The sequence below is a fragment of the Clavelina lepadiformis genome, chromosome 8 (genome assembly GCF_947623445.1).
Source record: "Clavelina lepadiformis chromosome 8, kaClaLepa1.1, whole genome shotgun sequence".
Classification (NCBI taxonomy): Eukaryota; Metazoa; Chordata; class Ascidiacea; order Aplousobranchia; family Clavelinidae; genus Clavelina; species Clavelina lepadiformis.
In genome coordinates, this window is record NC_135247.1 from 1075652 (window position 1) to 1096349 (window position 20698).

Genomic DNA, 20698 nt, shown 5'->3' on the forward strand with positions numbered 1-20698 from the left:
ACAGCTACAACTGTGAGGTTTTTATAGGTCATGTTATGACGTAAGAAGAAAATGATTGATGTTTGTGGTTGTAAATGAAATCTAATTTAACATCAATAGTTTTTACCATTAAATAACTTATGACTTTAGCCGATACTACCCAATTTCTTATTTAATTTAACTTCAATAGAGCTGTAACTTCTCAGTCGCGCGACCTGAACACATGGACTTGAATGCCGTGTCTTGTCAAAAATGCGCATTGACTTGCAAACTTGCAACTTGTACTTGCAAATTTATCAGCACATCACTAAGCAGAGGAATCTGCAACAAAAAATGTAATTAGTAATTAGTTTATATTAACTTACAAAGTTTAATTTAAATTAACCATAATTTAAAAACTGTCACTCTTTCGCCGAAAAGTCGTGCGTTTGCAGCTATTTTTCACATTTCAGTTTTCAGTTTCTCGTTAACCTACTTAAATTTTGAACGTAGTAACGATGCCAGAACTATGTTAACTCTTCCAGAAATTAGGCCTAACAGACTTGAAACATTCTTGGCTGCTTATTTCCAACTGATAAATTAAAATGAAGATTTCCAATAATTGTGCGTGGTTGTACAAAAGTAAGTTAACCGTAAAGTACCAATATTTCTTTGTTTATTAAGTGATGCATTTTCCAAAAAAATCTTAACTTGACAGTTAATTATTCAAGTATATACTGTAGCTTCAATATACCTGGTTAATACATCATTAAACTGAACTTGACCCTGTTTAATAGATTGTAAGCCACCTTTATTATTCTTCACTTACTCTTAACTACCAACCAAACACTTTAACTAAAACACAAGGCAAATGAATGAATGAAGGACGAACACTGGCAACGAAGATTCCAGAATCGCGCGCAAATTCCAAAGCTGATTTCAGATACCCACAAAACTTGCTCCAAGGTGAATTCCAAGCGAAAAGACGTAAGAGCCAGGGACCTTGCTCGTAATTGTAAGTGTCAGCTAATTCATTGTTTAACAATGCAACGGGTTGATATAAAAATGCCTTTTTCTTCAAGCAAGTTTTAAAGTCTTTAAAGTTGTTATCCGTTCATTGTAGTACGGTACTGCACTTTCATAATTGGCCGTCTATTGTTTTTTTCACAAATTACATCGACGTCAATACGTCATAATACACGCCTGATCAAAATTTGTCATTTCCAACAACCCATAAAATTGTTGTCTATAAACAAATGGATTTATGAAGTTCAGTATATTTCGAAGCTCCTAGATTTTGTTGCGTTCTGGATATCTAGATATCTGCGATATTCAGCAGATGCTTTGCGCCATCCAGGGCCACCGAGTGATCTTATGTCAAAGTGGGCATCCTGGCCATAGTGGAAAGGGTGGTGCATGAACGCCCGGGATTTCCAAGGAATAAAGAATTAAGAAGAATCGAAATAAAGAATCAGGGATTCAGTGCACGCCATCTCGCCACAATTTGCATTTTAGCAAGTTCGATTTCTTACCGTATACAATCGTACGTTCATTTAAGGTCAACGTTATATGAGATGTGAAATGAGCGAGAGAGACAATAAAGTGTTATTAGCAACACAAAAAATAGACGAAGCCTGTACATTTCAGTTGGTTGCAAATGGAAGCTTCATGTATTTGCGAGTCTCTTTGTGCCGTTATTAGTGTAATTGCAGCACAAATTTTAATGTAACAGTAGATTTATTGGCGTATTAGTACATTGGTTGTACTGTAAGTTATTTTTTCTTTGTTCATACTTAGCCAAGAATGATGATGACTTCATTGAATGAAAAAGCAGAAATGCAAAATAGTTAAAGATAGTTGCGTATCCGTATTCATATCATAATTTCCAGTGCTCAGAGATGTTGTTTATGTAAGTTTAGTTGTTTAGAAATAGTAAATGTTTTAGTTAGATTTGGAGCAAATAATCTGTTATTGGACAGCTTTGTTTTTTTGACACAGTTCTCCAAGTACTTTTTATAACCTCATCCTAATATTTGTTGTATTAAATATTTTGATTCTTATTTCGTTGTGTCTATATAATGCCAGATGTTTTTTCGTAATTCATGCAGGTTTTCTTCTCTTTCGTGCGCCCTTGTTGCGCCTCCTTCATACGCCGCCAGCTGGCCACGCTGATTAATTATTTGCGTTAGCAATCGCGTTTCTTACAAAAAATTGAGCATTCTGTACAGTTTACAACATTCTGTACTGTACAGGCAGTTGAGAAATTAGTGTTATTAAGTTAGTAGCTTTTAAATGATGTAATTTGGTTTATTTTTATAAAGTTAAGCGAAGGAAATGTTTAAAACAGAATAAAAATAAGTAGTTAAGATGAGTCATGTTTTAACAAGATCTTGAAAACCAAATTTTTTCTATATGTTAGGAAGGTGCTGTGATTTGGGCCGCAGAATTTTTTGAAAGTTATTCACAAAACATTTGCAACAGTGACATCACTATGGCAGACGACAAACAACAAACCAACAAGTCGCGGAAAATTGTTGTCTATAAAGAAGGGGACAGGTTAGTTGAAAATATTACTGAAAAATATTTTATTTTAAACAAAGCAATTTTTTGACTTGATGAGATTCAAATATGATTTTCTTTATTCAGATCAAGGATAGTGCGAGTACTACCGGCTTGTAAGTCTTATTTATGTTTGAACAAAATATCCTTAAATGACACAAACAAGCGATTACAGTTCCAATCTAATCAGTACTGTCCTGATAAAAGTACATTTAAAGTACATTTACATTTAAAGAAAGACACTTCATACGCTTGAAGCGTCGTTTATGGACTTTATTTAGGTATAATCAAACGCGATCAGGAGCAACCAAGTGTTTCGGGGCTGACATCATCCATGCGTGACATAAATATTAGTGGAGGTTTGTTGTAACTGAGTTTGAAAGTTAACATAACAACAGTTTGAATGTCGTGGTAGTCCTGGAATTAAGAGCGCATCACATCAAGCAAACTGACGTTATCGCCCCAAATATAGCTGAATTATAAAAAAGAAATTTCTATTTTCTAGAAAACTCAAAAGCTGCAATCGAAACGACGACACCAGGGACAGAAAATCGTACCAAGGTCACGTTTAGTGATTTTGTCACTATAAAACGTAAGTACTCCAATTCTGGGACGTCAAAGTCTTTAAAGACATCGTTTGTCGCTTCATTTGAAGTTTTCTCACTGAACTATTAAGCCTGTTAGAAGCAGTTTTACAATTCGAGGGAAGACACAAATTGCTTTTTCTATTGCATCCTTGCAGCGTAATTTGTTTCCTTTTTTAGAAATAAGCGACCATTCAACTGAGAGTGAATCAGATACGAGTGAAGCAAACGTCAATCAAGGTTTGCTGCAAAGCAAAGATTGAAAGTTAAAGCAATAAAGTTATTGACGTCGTAGTTAACGTTGCATTAAGTTGGTATTTTTAATCAAATTGATATCTGCACTAAAATTGCTAAACTATAAAAACAATGTTTTTTGAATTTTTGCAAACTGCATTTGAAGTGACGTCACCAGTGCCAAAAGGTCAAGGCAAGCTGAAGTTTAGCGAAGTTTTCACTATAAATGGTAAGTGCTCCAATTATACATCATCGTGTAGGTTTTAACAAACGTGTAAGGTCAAACATCATGTAGCGATATAGACCTGCAAACTCATTTACTAAAAAGAGCAAATTTGCAAAGTACGTTCAATTTCGCACTTTCTGCTCATATAGTTCACAGCAACGAATGAAATAGGCTTAAATGTTTTTTGCCTTTTTTTAAGTTTACCACTTAATAGCTTTTGTCAGTTTGGATTTTATCATAAATCATCATAAAAGTCTCTTTTTATCCCCAAAATTGAGTTTGTCCTGCTTTTTCGATGTTTTTGGAAACCTGAGCAAATGCAAATCTTATCTATTTCCTACTGAAAAATTGTCCAAAAAATGATCTTGGACCAGTTCTTAGATTTCAATTAATTGAATTTTTGGGAAATAGTCTTGGGCTAAGATTGTACATTTTGACGAAGCAAATGTTTGCGTTCTGACTTATTCGTATTCAGGTTAATTTTAAATCATAAATGATTCAGCGAACGAACGAAAACGAACGACGAAATGGTGATAATGTGTATATTTGATCACATCTGGACTAAAACAACCAGTTACTTTTACTTTTACAAACAACATGTTACTTGTAAATAATAATTTGGAGATGATACAACAATTAGTTTTCTCTCACAAAATCACCTGTAAGTGCGTTTCTTTGAACATTCACTTCTTTTCAAGCCTTTAAAAGATCCGCCTGCCGCTGTATAACTGCAATCATAGTCGTTTTGACGAAATAAAACTTTTCACTACATAATTAATCTAAATGTTTCGGTTTATAAAAGTACGAATTAGGCTCTTTGACACAAAGCAAAAATCTCATTGTCTCATTGCACCTTTAATAAAAAAATTTTGCCTTCTCCTTTGCTGCAAAACAATTTACAAACTGCTTAGCATTATTATATAACACTTATATCATTGTCGTTCCCCATTCTCATGACGCTTCAATTTCTCTTTTAAATGCTAAATGGCTGTTAAGTGACATCATCATTGCAAAGGCTAGTCCTGCACTTTTATTAAAACTTTGCTGTACAAGGCTATTTGTTACCAATGAAGACCCTTCTATTACGTGAATCTTTGTAAAAATTCATCTCGTTTATAGATCCAAAAGAGGAATATTTCAGTTTTATGAGCAAAAACAAGTATGACCACGCCTATGACGTTTTACTTAAACAACATAAGTGTGGTTGTGTTGGACTTCAAGCGAATCATTTGAAAAATTGTCACCAAATCCTCCTTATCACTGGAACACCTGATGAAGCTCGTTTTGTACGGAAGTCGATGATAAGCTTCATGGTAGAAAATATTGAAGTGAATCCGACTGAGATACAACATTTTGCCAATGACCTTCAACATTCAGATAAGCTCCTCGATGCGATATTGTTCCAATTCATTGCTGCTTTCTTCTACAAATCTACAACGTACAGTAAAAAGTTGAAAACGATGGATTTTTGCGCCTATCAGATGGCGCAATGCATCCAGTCATTTTTGGAAATGGAAACTGAACTTTTAGAAAAAACAAAATCCCTCTGCGCTTTGCGTGAAGCAAAACACGAGCTGAATGTTTTAGCTAATCGGCATCTCATTCCTATGATTGTTGAAATAAAAGACATGATTTCAACAACAGAAGACGCCCCAGAGAAACAGCATTGTTTGTACGAAGCCTTGTCTGGGCATCGCATCGAATTTTGTCAGGGTCTCGTCAATGATCACGTCGGACGAATACAAACAATAAATGAGGCGATGCGCGTAATGGATCGGTATTTCGGCTCCAAATCGGAAGAGATGCAACTATACGGCCAGCTCCTTAACAACCTCGGTACCTCATACCTGTCCATGTCGCGGTTTGATTATGCAGCCAAGTATTACCAACAGGCGATAAATTCTTACAAAAAATCCAAAGATTTCTCGGATCCTCGGTTGAAGCTTGAAAACATCGAGACGAGTGAAAATAACTTGGAGGAAGCCCGAAATAAATTACTTTGCCGACCTGCTTAGAAACTCGCTATTTCAATACTAATTACATTATAGTACAGTTGACGACATTGCCGTTTAATTCATTGAGAAAGTATTAAATTTTTTTTGTTTGCAGGATAAATTATTTGTAAAGTTTATAACTTAAATTCACCAATTTTGTCAAAATGTTTAAATGAATGTATTTTTGTTGCCAAGAATTTTCGTGTTTTATGAGTTTGGTTTAGAAAACCATCCTTAAGATCTGAAATTTGTTCATGTTGTTCCACTTACTGTAACTCGATGTTATATCTAGTTTTGTTATCACCTGTGTTTGTATATGGATCGATGCTTATAGGGTGTGTTTAATTTTTATACGTTATGTGAGAATTACAAATCCGTCGCAAGTTTCTACTTTCAATGATTTCTATGCGTCGTTTATCATCAAATATTACACGTACAACCAATGCTGAGGATTGTTTAGCAGCAATAAACAGGTTACTTTCATAGATTTAAAACTATTCAGGATCTGAAATTTAACAAGCAAATATTTTAAATTTGTTTTTGTTCGAGTAATGTAAAAAACTTGTTATTGGCCAAATAGTGTCACAAAATACCTAAAATATAATAAATTATTATTCTATGTATCTTACAAGCAACAACAGTTTGGTAGATTCGAAAACTGTGGTGAATTTTACTCATTTATACCAGGCTACGGATCACCAGATTCACCCTTTACTATAAAGAAGTCTTGAATCTCACAAATCTTTTGCATTTTATCCGCAAAGACACACTCCACAGACACTCCTAGTCACCTTTTTGAAGGTAACATAATAGCGTAAGATCTTGGGATTAAAAGTTTGTTATTTAACAACCAAATATTTATGTTTGAATGGTAACGACAGGTGGAGTGTAATACACGCACAAATGTTTTGTATGGAAGCAAGGAAGGTGTGGGACTAAAAACTTCATCTAATGAATCACCACACAGCATTTTGCCTGGACAAGCAGGTAAATGCAAAAATATTATGGTCTTTATTGAATCACGTACATTCGTTCGACTCATTCGATTCCTTATTATTTTATAAGGATTTGAAATCAAGCGGCTGCCATATGGTAAGCAATTTGAATTGCCCGATTCAAAGAATAATAATGAAATCTGCCTTGTTTACCAAGTAGAAAAGCTGTATGGAAACGTCAGGCAAAGAAAAAAGTTTAATTTGCTCTGACGTAGCGGAATTCCGTTGTCTTACATACCGGAAATAAGTGCTCTGGCTAAAGTTGTGACTAACTTTCAGACATGTTTATTTCAATCTGGCAGCATAACGACGGGAAAAACCCTCGAGAAAAATTACTGCGCTTGTTGCGACTGGTAGCTGACAGCTGGTTGTATGAATCACTTGCAATACATTTAATTTCGAATCGCGTGAACAGGAAACGCCAGAAAGATATCTCGCAGCTAATGGAATAAAAGAGAAATGTAATGTTTCCTAATTTTGCATTTCCATCTCATCTTTATATTTTCATTTTTTGCAATGAAATTTTAAAGTTGTTTTACCAAACACAAAACTCAGTGTAGCGACCCGCGTTCACCAAAGGGTCGTGTTTGTCGAAAATCATCGCATGCAAGTCAAAGCGAAATCGTATAACCCCGTATTAATCCATCGACACGATTGGACTTCATTTAAGTTATAACGCTTGCGGCTTAGTCGTTCTACAAAAAGTCTGACTAATATCACCTTAACCGGCTTCACTTCGCCGAAATCGAACTTCTTATTATTTAGTGACGTAAGCACGTTTAGTCGGCGTGACTGCAGGCAATGTTACTTGATGTCACGATTTTCCACGCACAGGCTTTAACTGATCGTTATAATCCGGTATTGCAGCGTATGCCATGTTACACAGCGTTTAATAATGAGGCTAGATATGGTACGAGCCAAATTAGTGTATGAAGAGATATTTCGGAAATCCCAGAACTGAGCAAAGTTGTTTTTCTCTTCATCGTTTGTCGGCAACAGGCGAGACCTAAATATGATGTCAGCCGGTTTCGGTTGCGGCTGAACTTTATAAAATCGTTCCACGGGACAACGTAGTTCAGTTGAGAATCTCCACGTGTTTGAAACGTTAAGTAAACCGCCGGTCAGATTAGAGGCAGTTCAGGAAATCAAGTTGGTTGGTCAAAAATTTTACGGCTTTGTCTCTGTTAGAAAGTTTAGTTTCAAAGCAATTAACGCTATTACAATTACATTATTACTACTATTACAATCGATTTGTTTCAAACAAAATATAACTTTGATCTCGGCGATAATTAATAGCTTCTCCAGGTTAAGGCGACGTCGCTTCCTGCGAATAATAGACCTAAGGTGGAAAGGATTATTGTTTTAACGATTTGTGCTGCTTGCAAAATAAAAATTTTTATGTTTTGCTGCTTTTGACAGATTTGTTCAAAGTCGATAAACATAAAGTCATGCTGAAAAGTTTTGCTTACCTGCTACTTTCCTACGTCATCGTGACGTATCAATGTAAGTGCCAACTGTACTAATTTGGTTTAATGATTGTTTACACCATGAAAAACTGTAGCATAAGTTATTACTACTCATAGCTATGACGTAACTACACTTTTGTCCGATGGAATCCATTGAGCGTTGTTAGTTTTATACCTTTCATTCAGGTGTTGGTGTTGATGCACGTGCTTGCCTAGATGGGTTTATCTTTGACGTAAATCAATGCGTCCCTTGCGACGGCAACGCTTGTAATAAAGGTAAACTGCGGAAGCCTAGTTTGCAATGTCTGTTGTAACCCATGTCTTACGAGTCGATGATTTATTTGTAATTAGAATGCTACGGGGTTGGACACCCGAATGGTCCGCTCTCTGACGCCACCAGTGTGAACGCTGACAACATCGAAAATTTCCGAGGATGCAACGTTGTCAATGGCAACTTGGTACTTCAGTCGTCTGCATTTCGTGCGTAAGTTGTTTTGCTTTTTCAAATTGCTTTCTGAAGAGCATGTTTGGCGTGATAGTCTTAAGCCTTTCCACAGATACTGTAAAGTACAGATGTAGATTCCTCTTTTAAGGCATTTGCTTTATGCAAAATACTAAAAGTCATTCACCTTAAACGTAATTTGTGTAAATTTTTAATCCTTTTTTTACGTAATTATCAAAATATTTTACAGGTTTGACAGACGCCGTTTGTTGACGTCATACGATTTGTTGGCATTGGAGAATATTACGGTCATTAAAGGTATGCAGATAGGTTTGGAAAAACGTAAACATCTCGACAAAATGTCGTTGGAGTATATGACGTATAGACATAGTATGACGTATATATGACGTAGTATATGACGTTCTTCAAAGCTTTTATGTTGTTACCAAGGTCATCTGCGCATCGAAGGTTGGCCAACGTACCAACCTAGTTTCAGTCTCTTCAAGAATCTTCGAAAAATTGAAGGAGAAACCCTGTATAATGACGTCATAGCCTTGTATGTTGATTTGAATGGTACCTACCCTCAAGGACTTGTAAGTCATTTGTAAACTTTGTACCAAACGAAAGCCTTAATTGCCACCAAGCATTTAGTGTGGCAGCAATCTTCATTATAGGCTAAGGCAGCTGCTTCCCAGTTCTTTTGTTCGTTTTGTTCAATGATGTCTGTGTCGGCAGAATTGGAATCTCGGTTTCAAATCACTTCAGTCAATCGAGCGCGGAAACGTTTTCATCGGCTATTTGTACGGTCTCTGCTACGACAGGCTCGTCATCTGGAACTCTGTACTTCGAAGTCCAATTCAAAGCGATGGTTATAACAATGGGGTGTTGTTACAAAACAATGCAACCGCTTACGCACCTTGTGAGTGAATTTGACGTTTTTTCAAGCTGTAGCCGTAACAGCCTGTAAGTAAATCCATGTACAAACAGGCGACCCAGGTAGAGACAGATGCGCTGACGAATGCACTGATGATGGATGTTGGGATTCCGATTCATCCGGATGCTTGGATTGTGTCAACAAAGTATTCAATGGAGGTTGCGTTTCAAGTTGCCCGAGAGGCACTTCAATATACGACGCTCCTGACTCGGGTAGGGAAGTTGTGCTTTTAATTTCCATTTGTTTGTAACCGTCCATAACGTACAGATATTTTATTTGTTTGTCTTCTACTATACTGCGCCGTGTATAATACAGTACTTGAGCGCCTGTTCATTCATAACAAAAGCGACGTTAAAAAGAGAGTTTTCCAAATCATTTAAATATATTTCAGCCACGTCCAGAGTCTGCTTCTCCTGTGACCGACAATGTTACTCTACTTGCCGGGGACCTGGACCGACTAATTGCGACAGCTGCCGAAATTTTAAACTTAATGGTGCCTGCGTCGAAGATTGTCCACTGGAAATGTACCGGCCGCTCTACGTTGACTCTGGCGATTGTGAAACGTGTCACCCGGAGTGCATAAGACAGACCAGCCAGTTCACGAGGTAAGTCCAGGCAAGATTTAAGCAGAAACTGTACATTTTAAATACTTCTATTTAGTTTATTTCCATTCTTGAAAGATTTCGCTTGCAATTTCCCCTGGTTTATGAGCAATTTAATATAACCAGGAAAATCCCATAAGGACGAATGCTAATAAGAGACATGTAGATGAGTTATATCTTTGTGGGTTTGCTAAATAACTTATAATTATTGCAAGGTCATTAAAATATTTTCAATCTTTTAGCCCAGTTTGCAATCGGAGTTGTCATAATTATGTCGATTTTGACCTTCAACAACAAGCCCAAATTAAAGGTAGCCTATTTTTTACCCAATCTTTCGTTGCAAAACCAATGTAATGTGATGCTTTATTGAAAATGGTGTTGACGCGTTTTTCTTTTCGCTGCAGCCTACGTCTCCAATACTGACTCAGTTGTGCTTGACATTGTCAAAAGTTCTGCTTTTGCCTTTACTGGGTACACCAACCAAATCCTGGACACAAACAATTTGGCCTACGATGTGGCGACTAACGAGGGTTATATCGATTCCAATCCAGCATGGGTAGATTGCTTTGTTTTATTTTCGTTTTTATCATTATAGCGATAACATTATGCTCGAACACACAAACTGCGTACAATATACATTAGTGTGGAAAGATTCCCCATACATTGTGAATGCATGAAAAACGTAAATTTAATTTTCAGGCTACTACACTAAACGGGCGGCTAAAAGGTATCAGGTTGCCGGAAGCTCATGCGTTCTATGGAGTTCCATATGCACAACCTCCTGTTGGAGATTTGAGGTAATTTAATATTTGAAAATTTCTAAATATATTTTTTTTGGTAAAAGACACAAAACTTCTTGACTATTTAAAAACCACGTCTTTGCCATTTAGGTTTATGCCTCCACTTCCCGCCAATGACTACGCTGGAAGTGAGCTTGACGTCACAGATCGCAACGTCCGTGTCTGTCCCCGACCGTGCTGTTACACGAACATGGGGTTTGACAGCTCCCGGGGTTTACAAGCTCAAAGCTCAAGCGGCCCGAGCGACGTGTTCACACAAGTAAGTTTAATGTCTTGGTAGTTTCCTCTTTCAATTTTCCAGTCATGTTTTCGGAGCAGTATTATAAAAATTTTGTGAAGAAAAGTTTTTGAATCTTTAAAACGACATGTGGTTGACCCAAAATCGAAATTTTGCTTCGAGTGGATCAACAATATACAATCACACATCAAGCAATCACAGTAAATCAATTGTTTCAGCCTACTGATTCTGAAGATTGTCTTTTGCTCAATGTCTTCGTTCCTTCAACCGTCGACTTATCAAATGCTCTTTTGCCGCCGAGTGATCGACTTCCCGTGATGTTTTACCTACATGGTGGCGCTTTCTACAACGGAGCAGGAACCTCACCAACCACGGATGGAAGATATCTGAGCAACGTCACAAACACCATTGTTGTTACTGTCAACTACCGACTGGGTAATAAATCTTGAACATAATCCATTGTTCAGCAAACGCGAAAATACATCTTAAGTTCCTAAATGTTGCTATTATAGGGGCAGTGGGTTTCCTTGTGTATGACGACGGAAATGAGGTCATAAACGGCAACCAGGGCATCGCAGATCAACAGCTCGCGCTGCGGTGGGTGCAGGAAAACATCGGAAAGTTTGGTGGAGATAGTAATAGGGTGAGAGGATAAGAAAATTTACTGAAAACATTCAAATTGTACCTTGATCATTTGTAAACAATTTCTTCTCAACCTCACAAAGGTTACGATCGTTGGCAACAACGCCGGGGCACAGTCGGTCATGTTCCACTTGATGTCGCAAAAGAGCGCTCCACTCTTCCAATCAGCGATCTTGCAAAGCTGGCCCGGTTCGTTCAAGTATCGGACAAGGGAAGAGGCGTTGGACTTGACCAAGAAACTCCTGGAGGTTTCCAGATGCACTGACATCGCCTGCTTGAGGTATACATTCTGGAAGTTGATGTGACCCAGGATCAAAAATGAAAAACAAGATACAAATAATACATTTTGTTTTATAGAAACCAGCAACGGGCTCCAGTTTTCGGCATCGATTTTTTCCAGTACATTCTAGGAATGGGAGCCAACAATTTTGACCTTTTCACTGTTCTTGAGACTTTTGCCCCCGTGATTGACGGAGAGGAATTCACTCAAGATCCAATCCAATATTTCCAAAATGGCGGTTGGCATAACAACGGCAAAAACGTCATAATAGGAAGCAATAGTGACGAAATGTCCCTGGTGTCCGCGCAATTCCCGAAACACTACAAAATTGGACAGGAAGCTTTTGAAGTAAGTATATTGAGAATTATTTTTTGTAAGCAAAAGTAATAAAAGGTAGAACTAGTCGAATAAGGTGACAAAACATTTAATTTCTTTCCAGGCTTTTGTTGTTCGAGCTTTGGGGGATGATGTCGGTAGGCAGGTGGTTGAAAGATATGAAAGTTACGCGCAGGAAAATAATCACACTGAAGATTACAAACCTGTCTTAGACAAACTTCTCACTGATGGTTTGTTCACCTGCCCTCAAAGAGCTTGGGCCAGGTAGCATCAGGCGTTCTTTCATCCAATTTATTGCTTATTTGTATCGAACCATGCAAATTAATCTTCCATTACCTTACAGGATAACTTCCAACGATTCCACGTCAGGGAATGTTTTCATGTATTCCTTCAAACACGCTATGGATAATCCTTCGTGTAGGAGTACTTTCCAGTATACTCCTAACATTTGCAGATCCAACTTTCATTTTGAAGAGGTTATTTTCCTCTTCCGAACCGCACCCTTGCTTAAGTGAGTGCTTCAAATCACTAAAGAATTAGGTTTTAAAATTTAAAACCTGTGTAACGAGTTATGACGTCTTTCCCTAGATACAACTTTAGCCCAAGCGACCTTGGCTCTGTTGATCAGTTCAGTTATTATTGGGGAAACTTTCTTCGATCTGGAGACCCATCCAGCTCAAGTGGAAGTCAGCACGGGTTAGAAAACACTTCTTGGCCGCCATATAAAGCTTCGGATCAGGTAGAGTTACAGTTTCTTTCCCGAATAAAGTTTTAAAGTGCAAAGAAAAAACAAAGGTTTTCTTTAACTGTCATTACCTTGAGTTTTTATCCAAAGTGCATACAAGATGATCAGTTGAAAATTCTCTTCAGGTCCTGATGTCATGGCCAATGTTGGTCATAGATTCTCCATCTGGGCACGTTGAGTTCGATTCTAATAGAGATATCTGCGACTTCTGGGACAAAACCCAATTCTACCTGGGACCCAGACGGCCCCTTACAACACCAAACCCAACTACTAACGTTACGAATGTTGATGTAACGAATACAACCGAACTTTCTACCACACCGTGCACCAGAGCTGATAATGGAAACTGCACCCCACCTGGCGGCAACGCTGCATCGCTTACAATGAGTTTCTTGCTTTTATTGTTTCCAACGTTGTTTGCCGCGCTGGTGTTGATGTAAAATTGTGCCCTGCGGTTATTTCTTTATCTTTCACCTCTTTTATGCACATTTTGATTCAATGATTTGTTTTAGTTTGTTGTGTCTGTCTTAGTGTCTGCTTCATAAACTTTGCAGATCAGAACATTCAGTTTGTTTGATACAACATGTAATTAACCGTGTAAATATCGTCCTGATCCAAATAAACTTGACAAAGGTGTTTTAGTAAATTTGTTCATACAAAAGTGAGAAACAACTACAAGGTGATGATTTTGTTACATTTTTTCTCGGTGAGGTTCTTTGGTTTCGTGTCGGATTAATATTTTTGTGTCGAAGGGTCCGTTTAAATCATGATAAAATAAACGTTGCCAAGTTAATGTTAATGTGGTGCGAAGACTGTTAATTTACTTGTGAAAGAAAGGTTTAGCACTTGAAAGTCTTGCGCATAGAACAACCACCGTAGTAAAAACTTGCTGCGTCCACAGCTCGATATATCTGCAAGTAAAAACAAAAAAAGCACAATTTAGGCAAAAGGTAAGTCAACTAAAGATGAAATATAAGCCAAGGCAATGAAAGTGAGAATCGAAGCCGGAGTGACCCTTGAATGCGCATCATTCTCATGCAGTGTACAAGAGATCCATCTCTCTTCAACTGCATCAGCATAGGATAGGTTGGCACTGTCATGACAATGTTGGGCGCAATGATATAACCCTTTAGCACGTTTATATGGTGGCACGACCGTCATTGAACGATGTTAATTTAATTATTAACTTTGATTCTCTGGATAAATAAACCGTGCAACTAAAGTCCTTTGACCAATAAAAGTGTTCAATGATGACGTTTGGCCGCCAGGAATTTCGCTATTTGACGAACTAGTTAATTAAATTCAATCAAAACTTCGTTGGCCGCACTGAAACAGAAAATGTGTAAAAACATGGCGGCTTACAGTTTGTGAAAGTTTAACGTAGGTTAAGTAGATTCAAAAACGTTCAAAGTGTTAACATTTAGACTTAACAAGGAAAGAGTTCTATGTGAGAGTCGAAGGTCGTATGGAAATACTCTGCACCAATGCGGGTATTATATAACACTTGCGGTTGTTACAGAGATCCAGCTTAGAGGAAGATATTGGAAAATTTGAAAAATATGAATTTAAAGTATAAGTTACGTGCCGCTATTATAATTGCTATTCTAATTACTCTTGTAACTATCTTTTACTTCAAGAGCAAGCAGCTTCCCACAGAAGTGAAAAGTAAGCATTGATACATTTTATGAACTAGTTCAAGTCCATATAATTTTATCGGATGTCCCTTCTTGTAGAATCGTTATTGGAGAGAGGAGCAGCTGAAGGTGAAGGCATCCCTGACCAAACAGCGAGCGATCTGCCTCCTTTCACCTTTGACGACATTTACTCATCAAGTTTTTCGTAAGAGGAAGTTCTTTGTCAAAATTGAAGTTTGTTGTCTGCAAATTTGTTCACTTACGTCATATTCATATCGCTTCATGTGCACCTTTTTTAACAGATACAGTTCATTTTATCCTAACTGGGTTTCAGCTTCTGAATATCTGTACCGAGATAGCGAAGGAATTAAGAAATTTGATCTCGAAACCAACACGTCAGTCGTCGTTGTCGATAATGAGTTTTACGTAGGTTCACGTTCTTATTTACAAGCAGTAATTTTGCAATTTGCAGAAATTCTATTTTATGTCCAGCTGACACAATTGGCACGTCAACGTTTTGTCCATATTTGTTTTAAATTGAAGTGAGACGATTTTTTTTTCTTTAAACTGTTCAGCAAAACACGGGAGGATCAGGTTGGTCCCTTTCACAGGATGAAGAATTTTTACTGGTACGAACCGCGTACATCAAACAGTGGAGATACTCCTACAATGGTTCATATGTTGTCTATCAAATATCAGAGTAAGCCATAAACACAAGCAACTGGATTATCCTAGGTAGCGTTATGCAAGCCACTAACGAGTTATCTCTCACATACTTGCAAAAGCACTTCAGGTGTGTAACCAGTAAACAAACCTTGAAGTAATTAAGCAAACAAAACCGGAATGATAATGGACAATTGATTGCATAACAGTTGCAGTAGACAAACATAACATCATACGCAATCGGGCTTAGATAAAGTTGCATTGGCTTATCAGGAATGCGTTTTATGTGGAAAGGTTGATGAGCTTGAAGAATTTATTTGTTTTGCATGACCAGCGAAACTCAAGTTTTGGAGTTTGCCGAAACCGACGTTCAGTACATCACGTGGTCTCCCACAGGGCACGGGGTTACTTGGGTTCGCAACAATGACCTCTATTATATCGATGACGTGAGCAAGTATCCAACAGGGATGGTCAGAATTACTTACGATGGGTCAAAAAACCAGATTCTAAATGGCCTCCCTGACTGGGTGTACGAAGGTAAGAGTCACTTTCTCATCGCATGGTACCGGTATTGTAAAGTTCTCATCTCATGGTACCGGGCATAATAAAAGTTTATGAATTCAAAATGACATCACAACACACTACCGGATTCGCTGGACTAGTAAATAATGTGCAACAACTCCCGCACCTAAGCGAATCGCAACTGGCCGGTTGATAACCATTGAATTAAACCTTTTGACGAAGTAGAGTTAATCTGCCAGATAGTATAATATTATTTCCTTATTGCATGTTTTTATTATGACGTTTCCCATTTGATTTTAATTTTTTTTGCAACTGGCTGTTGCAGAGGAGATGGTCTTCACAACCAACAACATCTTTTGGTCTCCTGACTCCCGTTTTCTTGCTTACCTCGTCACCAACGACACTTTGGTAGATAAAATAGAATATTCGGTCTATGGCGACTTCCAATACCCTGACATGGTGAATATACTTCAATGAAATTTATCGGTGATCTAACATTCTTGGAAAATGTTGTTCGACTTAAAGTTTTACCGTCACTGTAGCAAAGATCAGGTTTTATTTGCAAGACGAGACATTGCTTAAACTTTGTGTTACTTGTACTGTCATTGTGTCATTGTACAGGTCGAAGTGGCTTATCCCAAAGCGGGCTCAGCAAACCCAACAGTATCTATGAAGCTTTACATGGCCGCTCATGACAGCGTCATCAGTGTGGCGGCGCCAGTTGAACTTGTCGGAAGGTGGGCTATAGGTTGTGATGATAGATTTCAAGATGCTATGTGGATGTCTGTAAGCTGATAACGTTGTCTCTTCTACTTATAGTGAACATCTCTTCAGTCGATTTTACTGGTATCCTGACTCCAACTCTTTCATAATTTACTGGATGAACCGCATTTCCAACAAGACAGTTCCTCAACTCTGCAAATTCAACAGCACCGGTAAAAATTGGAATTGCTCTGTCGTCCAGGTAACTCAGTATACAGCAGGATAACTTTATATACTCGGCTTGAAGCGGCATGTCAACCATCTGCCATTCATTCCAATTGTTCAATGACGTAGGCTGGGTTAGAGGAGAGCAAAACGGGATGGATTGGAAACGGGGGAACCCCCTTCGATCCAATCATGCGTGACGACGGCAGCCAATCGTATTTCACCATCATGTCAGATGCGGAAGGATATTGGCACATTGCGTTCATTGAAACTACGGTAACGTGTACTTATTTTTTTAAACTTTTTTCAACGATTTTATCGCTCGAAAAGTCTTTTATCCATGGTTCTATACTCACTTAGGCAGAAACACCTACTTTTCTAACAACCGGTACCAGCGTGGTTGTTTCACTTCGTGGTTATGACGCTGATCACGATTGGTTGTACTTTGTTTCAGCCTACCCACTCCCAAGGAAGCGCCAGCTTTACCGGTAACTTCGAGCCCAAGTTATTGCTATTCTCAACTGAAAGTTCTTTTTATCTCACTAATGTTTTGTATTTACGATCTAGAATCAAAGCCTCATCAACTAGTGTTCCGTTCAGGCCCGAAGAGTGGGATTGTTTGACCTGCGGAAACGACTTTGACGACAACCGGTGGGTTCGGTGCTTGTCAATAAGACGGAACAGTTTAACTTAATCGGTTAATATTTAACCTGACGCTAGGTGTCGTAAATTAACCTGCTTTCTTTTTACCACAAAATTGTATTTTTTCCAAAGATGTCAGTGGATAAACCCCGGTTTCAGCCCCACGCTGAAGTATCTCGTCGTGAATTGCGGTGGTCCTGACGTTCCCATGACAACCATTCAGCTGCTAGATGCCGACGGTAACTACGGTCCACCGGAAGTGGTCGTTAACAATGACGATTTGATCGCCAACAAAGCTAGTGTATGTTTTCACAATTCAAACAATATTTCTTACGATATAGGCCTATCTGGTCATCTGCTAATTTGAACTCTGTGATTAATAACCAAGACAGAATATCTTTTGCAAATAATGGTTTTGCCTTTTATTCTGTTTCCAGTGATTTAGTCTCATCAAAGTGTTTAAAATATTTAGGTAAAATGGCCGATTAAGGAATACGGCGAGATAGACAGCCAGAATGGAATCAAGATTCTTTATCAACTTCATAAACCGATGGACTTTGATGCTTCCAAGAAATATCCTCTTTTAATCGAAGTCTACGGAGGACCGGGCTACCAGAAGGTCCAAGACAGGTCAGGACTCAAGCTAGCAGCTAACTTACGTCGCTTTGCTCTTTTGTCACTCTCTTGCCTTAATTTGATCAAATTGTAACCCTCTTTACTTGTTTCCACTTCCATGAGTCAGGTGGACACGCAGCTGGGCTCCGATTCACATGGTCAGTCAATATGACATCATCGTTGTAAGTTTAGATGCAAGGGGAAGCGGGTACAGAGGCGACGGTATAGCCCACATGCTTTACAAAAAAATAGGTAAGAAAAACATAAATATTCACCTGACTTGTTCTGTACGGTACGGGATAACATCATCGATATCAAAGATTCAATTACACATGAAGCCAATCGCTGACAAGGAAATTTGACCAGGTCAGCTTGAGAAGGTGGACACCACAGAAGTGGGGAGCTTTTTTGCCGCTAAACCGTGGATAGATGAAACAAAAATGGCCGTCTGGGGATGGAGCTACGGTGGATATACAACAACCTTCACTATTTGTAAGTTGATCTCAACATCGTTACAAGTTACGTTTCTAGGAGTTGGTTCCCAGCTCTGGGTTGAAGAGGTCATGTACAGTGTGTAAGACTATGTCGTTCTTTGATTTGACGTGTCATGTGTGTGTTTATGACAGCTGAGGGGGCTGAGGTTTTCAAATGCGGTTTTGCTGTGGCGCCACTTGCGACTAGGTTTCTTTACGGTAAGTTACCACTAGCAGCGCTGTGCGTGTACTTGTGTTTTGGAAGTAACTCAGAATAATAAAATGTTTTGAGCAGACAGCATCCACACCGAGCGATACATGACTCTTCCTGAGGACAACGTGGATGGATATGAAAAGTGTTCCATCCTTAACAGTGACTTGGAGAATTTCAAAAAGGTTTAGTCTAGTTTTTGTCCCACAAAAATCTCAAATGTAGTAAGATCATTGGTCTTTTTAAATCTTAAAACGGAAAGCCAACTCATGCTCTTTCACGTCACAGGCCTCTTATTCCATCATACACGGAACAGCTGACGATAATGTTCATTTCCAGAACGCGGCTCTCATTTCAAAAGCTTTGATAGAAGCGAATGTTGACTTTGATAACTTTGTGAGTAAAATTCTTGTTTTTGCGCATAAAATGTTGCTCCTTTAACCTAAACGCATGAGAAAGTTTCGTGATGAGTTGCTAAGCAACCTCATGTTTATTTAATGGTGTTTTTCAACAAACTATCACTAAAAAGATTGCTAATGATTTTATTCAAATTCATCGCAGTATTACGCCGATGAAGCTCACTCGATCAACTACGGACCGAATTCAAACCGACACATCTACAAACTTCTGACGTCAAAAGTCCGTCGATGCTTTGATCTTCCCGCTCCGAAAATGAATAGTGACGTCACTTTGACCTTAAAACAGAAGAAGAAGTCAAGATCGAAAAGTCGTTTTGTGTTCCAGGATGACATGATGTTACGTAATGACCTAAGAGACAACAGACAATGAAGAACGGTTTTTTTAACGGAGTTTCTTCGATTTTAAAAAATCGAGTTTTGTCAACACAATCGATTACAATTAGATAAATTCAAAAGGTTGAAAACGTAATCATAGATTTGCTTGCTATGCCATCTTTGTGAATCGTAAGTTGTAAGCAATAACATGAAAGAAACTAATCCATGGCAACCGACAAACGCACGGTGTTGTTACCACAGCCTCACTCTATATGGGATGACGTTAACTAATGAAAGAATAACGACAAGATTATATATAGTTAATAGCGCAAATAGTTAAGCTCCACATAATATCACCTTACGCTATACAACACTTGTGACAAAAAATTGCCAGAAATAGGTTTTACTTAGCAATATGTTTTAGAAATTATTAAAAAATCGTCACAACTAAAATTTGTCACATGGTGTTATAGTTAATATAGTGCAAATAGGTAAGCTCCATGCTGAAATGCTGAAAACGCAAAGAATCCAAACAGAAGTCTCAATTAAAGCGCAGGTGTTGGGCACTTCGCAGGAGACGTTACCTACCTTACGCTACGGAAACCCGTAAAACCAAGGCAACTCGCTTACCATTGGAGATTTCTAAGAGTTAGTTAAATAATGAACTGCGATACTGCCCTCAGACCTCAGATAGAGAGGTATTGTTGTTTGTTTCATGCTTAACACGAGGGCAGGTTCAAAATAATGGAATTTAAAAGGTGTATAAACAACACAAACAAATCTAAAATGTGAAAAACTGGAACTATATGAAAATTAAAATACGTTACACAATACGTTACATATGTCAAGTACTTATAATATATGTGTATCGACAACATGCGCCATGCTATGTAATCGTGAGTAACTTTAACTTTTCAACGCGGATCTGATATATAGCCTTTAAGTGCAGTGAAAATTCCGTCAACTAATAGCATCTTATCTTAATTGTTAAAACACTTCCAACACCTTACTTAAGCAGCTTTCCTTCAACAACCAATTACGTTTGCTCTGCTCGTATTACAGACCACCCCGTCTTTACTTTCACGCCTCCCATATATTGCCACGCATATGGTGTTGGGTATAGAGATGTTTAGTCGCTTTCTAAACAAGCAAGTCAATTTGCTTACTCGCTCAATCATTGCAAAGAGTTTATTGAGTGAATTATGATCGTTTCTACACATAGGCGTGATAGACTACTTCAAC

At 38.1% G+C, this 20698-nt stretch overlaps 3 protein-coding genes across 3 annotated transcripts; all 3 read left to right on the forward strand.

The window, feature by feature from the left end:
• Positions 1-2268: 2268 nt before the first annotated feature.
• On the forward strand, positions 2269-6002 carry LOC143469841 (uncharacterized). Its single transcript, XM_076967693.1, has 7 exons — positions 2269-2514; positions 2605-2633; positions 2799-2876; positions 3023-3109; positions 3282-3341; positions 3502-3564; positions 4681-6002. Exons 1-7 carry the CDS (start codon positions 2450-2452, stop codon positions 5574-5576), a joined length of 1278 nt encoding a protein of 425 aa, XP_076823808.1. The 5' UTR covers positions 2269-2449; the 3' UTR covers positions 5577-6002.
• A 1938-nt stretch (positions 6003-7940) lies between these two features.
• On the forward strand, positions 7941-13671 carry LOC143469537 (uncharacterized). The gene is made up of 20 exons (XM_076967273.1): positions 7941-8053; positions 8203-8292; positions 8368-8500; positions 8709-8776; positions 8909-9051; positions 9194-9377; positions 9446-9604; positions 9784-9997; positions 10237-10304; positions 10399-10550; positions 10694-10791; positions 10885-11053; positions 11251-11467; positions 11545-11675; positions 11758-11954; positions 12032-12302; positions 12394-12554; positions 12634-12801; positions 12879-13029; positions 13161-13671. Exons 1-20 carry the CDS (start codon positions 7999-8001, stop codon positions 13473-13475), a joined length of 3144 nt encoding a protein of 1047 aa, XP_076823388.1. The 5' UTR covers positions 7941-7998; the 3' UTR covers positions 13476-13671.
• Positions 13672-14465: 794 nt separating this feature from the next.
• On the forward strand, positions 14466-19813 carry LOC143468949 (dipeptidyl peptidase 4-like). The gene is made up of 19 exons (XM_076966436.1): positions 14466-14700; positions 14769-14874; positions 14972-15095; positions 15245-15369; positions 15667-15869; positions 16180-16313; positions 16476-16591; positions 16674-16818; positions 16911-17057; positions 17142-17269; positions 17349-17432; positions 17556-17724; positions 17896-18053; positions 18166-18290; positions 18405-18530; positions 18665-18730; positions 18807-18907; positions 19011-19118; positions 19284-19813. Exons 1-19 carry the CDS (start codon positions 14595-14597, stop codon positions 19509-19511), a joined length of 2499 nt encoding a protein of 832 aa, XP_076822551.1. The 5' UTR covers positions 14466-14594; the 3' UTR covers positions 19512-19813.
• Positions 19814-20698: the final 885 nt, after the last annotated feature.

Bases quoted from the DNA above. Each gene is read 5' to 3' on its own strand.
- LOC143469537 (XM_076967273.1), top strand. From the start codon at position 7,999: ATGCTGAAAAGTTTTGCTTACCTGCTACTTTCCTACGTCATCGTGACG. The intron at 10,305-10,398 runs GTAGCCTATTTT...TTTTCGCTGCAG, and splicing joins ACAACAAGCCCAAATTAAAG to CCTACGTCTCCAATACTGAC. The intron at 12,555-12,633 runs GTAGCATCAGGC...ATTACCTTACAG, and splicing joins CCTCAAAGAGCTTGGGCCAG to GATAACTTCCAACGATTCCA.
- LOC143468949 (XM_076966436.1), top strand. From the start codon at position 14,595: ATGAATTTAAAGTATAAGTTACGTGCCGCTATTATAATTGCTATTCTA. The intron at 18,291-18,404 runs GTAAGAAAAACA...AAATTTGACCAG, and splicing joins CATGCTTTACAAAAAAATAG to GTCAGCTTGAGAAGGTGGAC. The intron at 18,531-18,664 runs GTAAGTTGATCT...TGTTTATGACAG, and splicing joins TACAACAACCTTCACTATTT to CTGAGGGGGCTGAGGTTTTC.
- LOC143469841 (XM_076967693.1), top strand. From the start codon at position 2,450: ATGGCAGACGACAAACAACAAACCAACAAGTCGCGGAAAATTGTTGTC. The intron at 2,515-2,604 runs GTTAGTTGAAAA...TTCTTTATTCAG, and splicing joins GTCTATAAAGAAGGGGACAG to ATCAAGGATAGTGCGAGTAC. The intron at 3,565-4,680 runs GTAAGTGCTCCA...TCTCGTTTATAG, and splicing joins CGAAGTTTTCACTATAAATG to ATCCAAAAGAGGAATATTTC.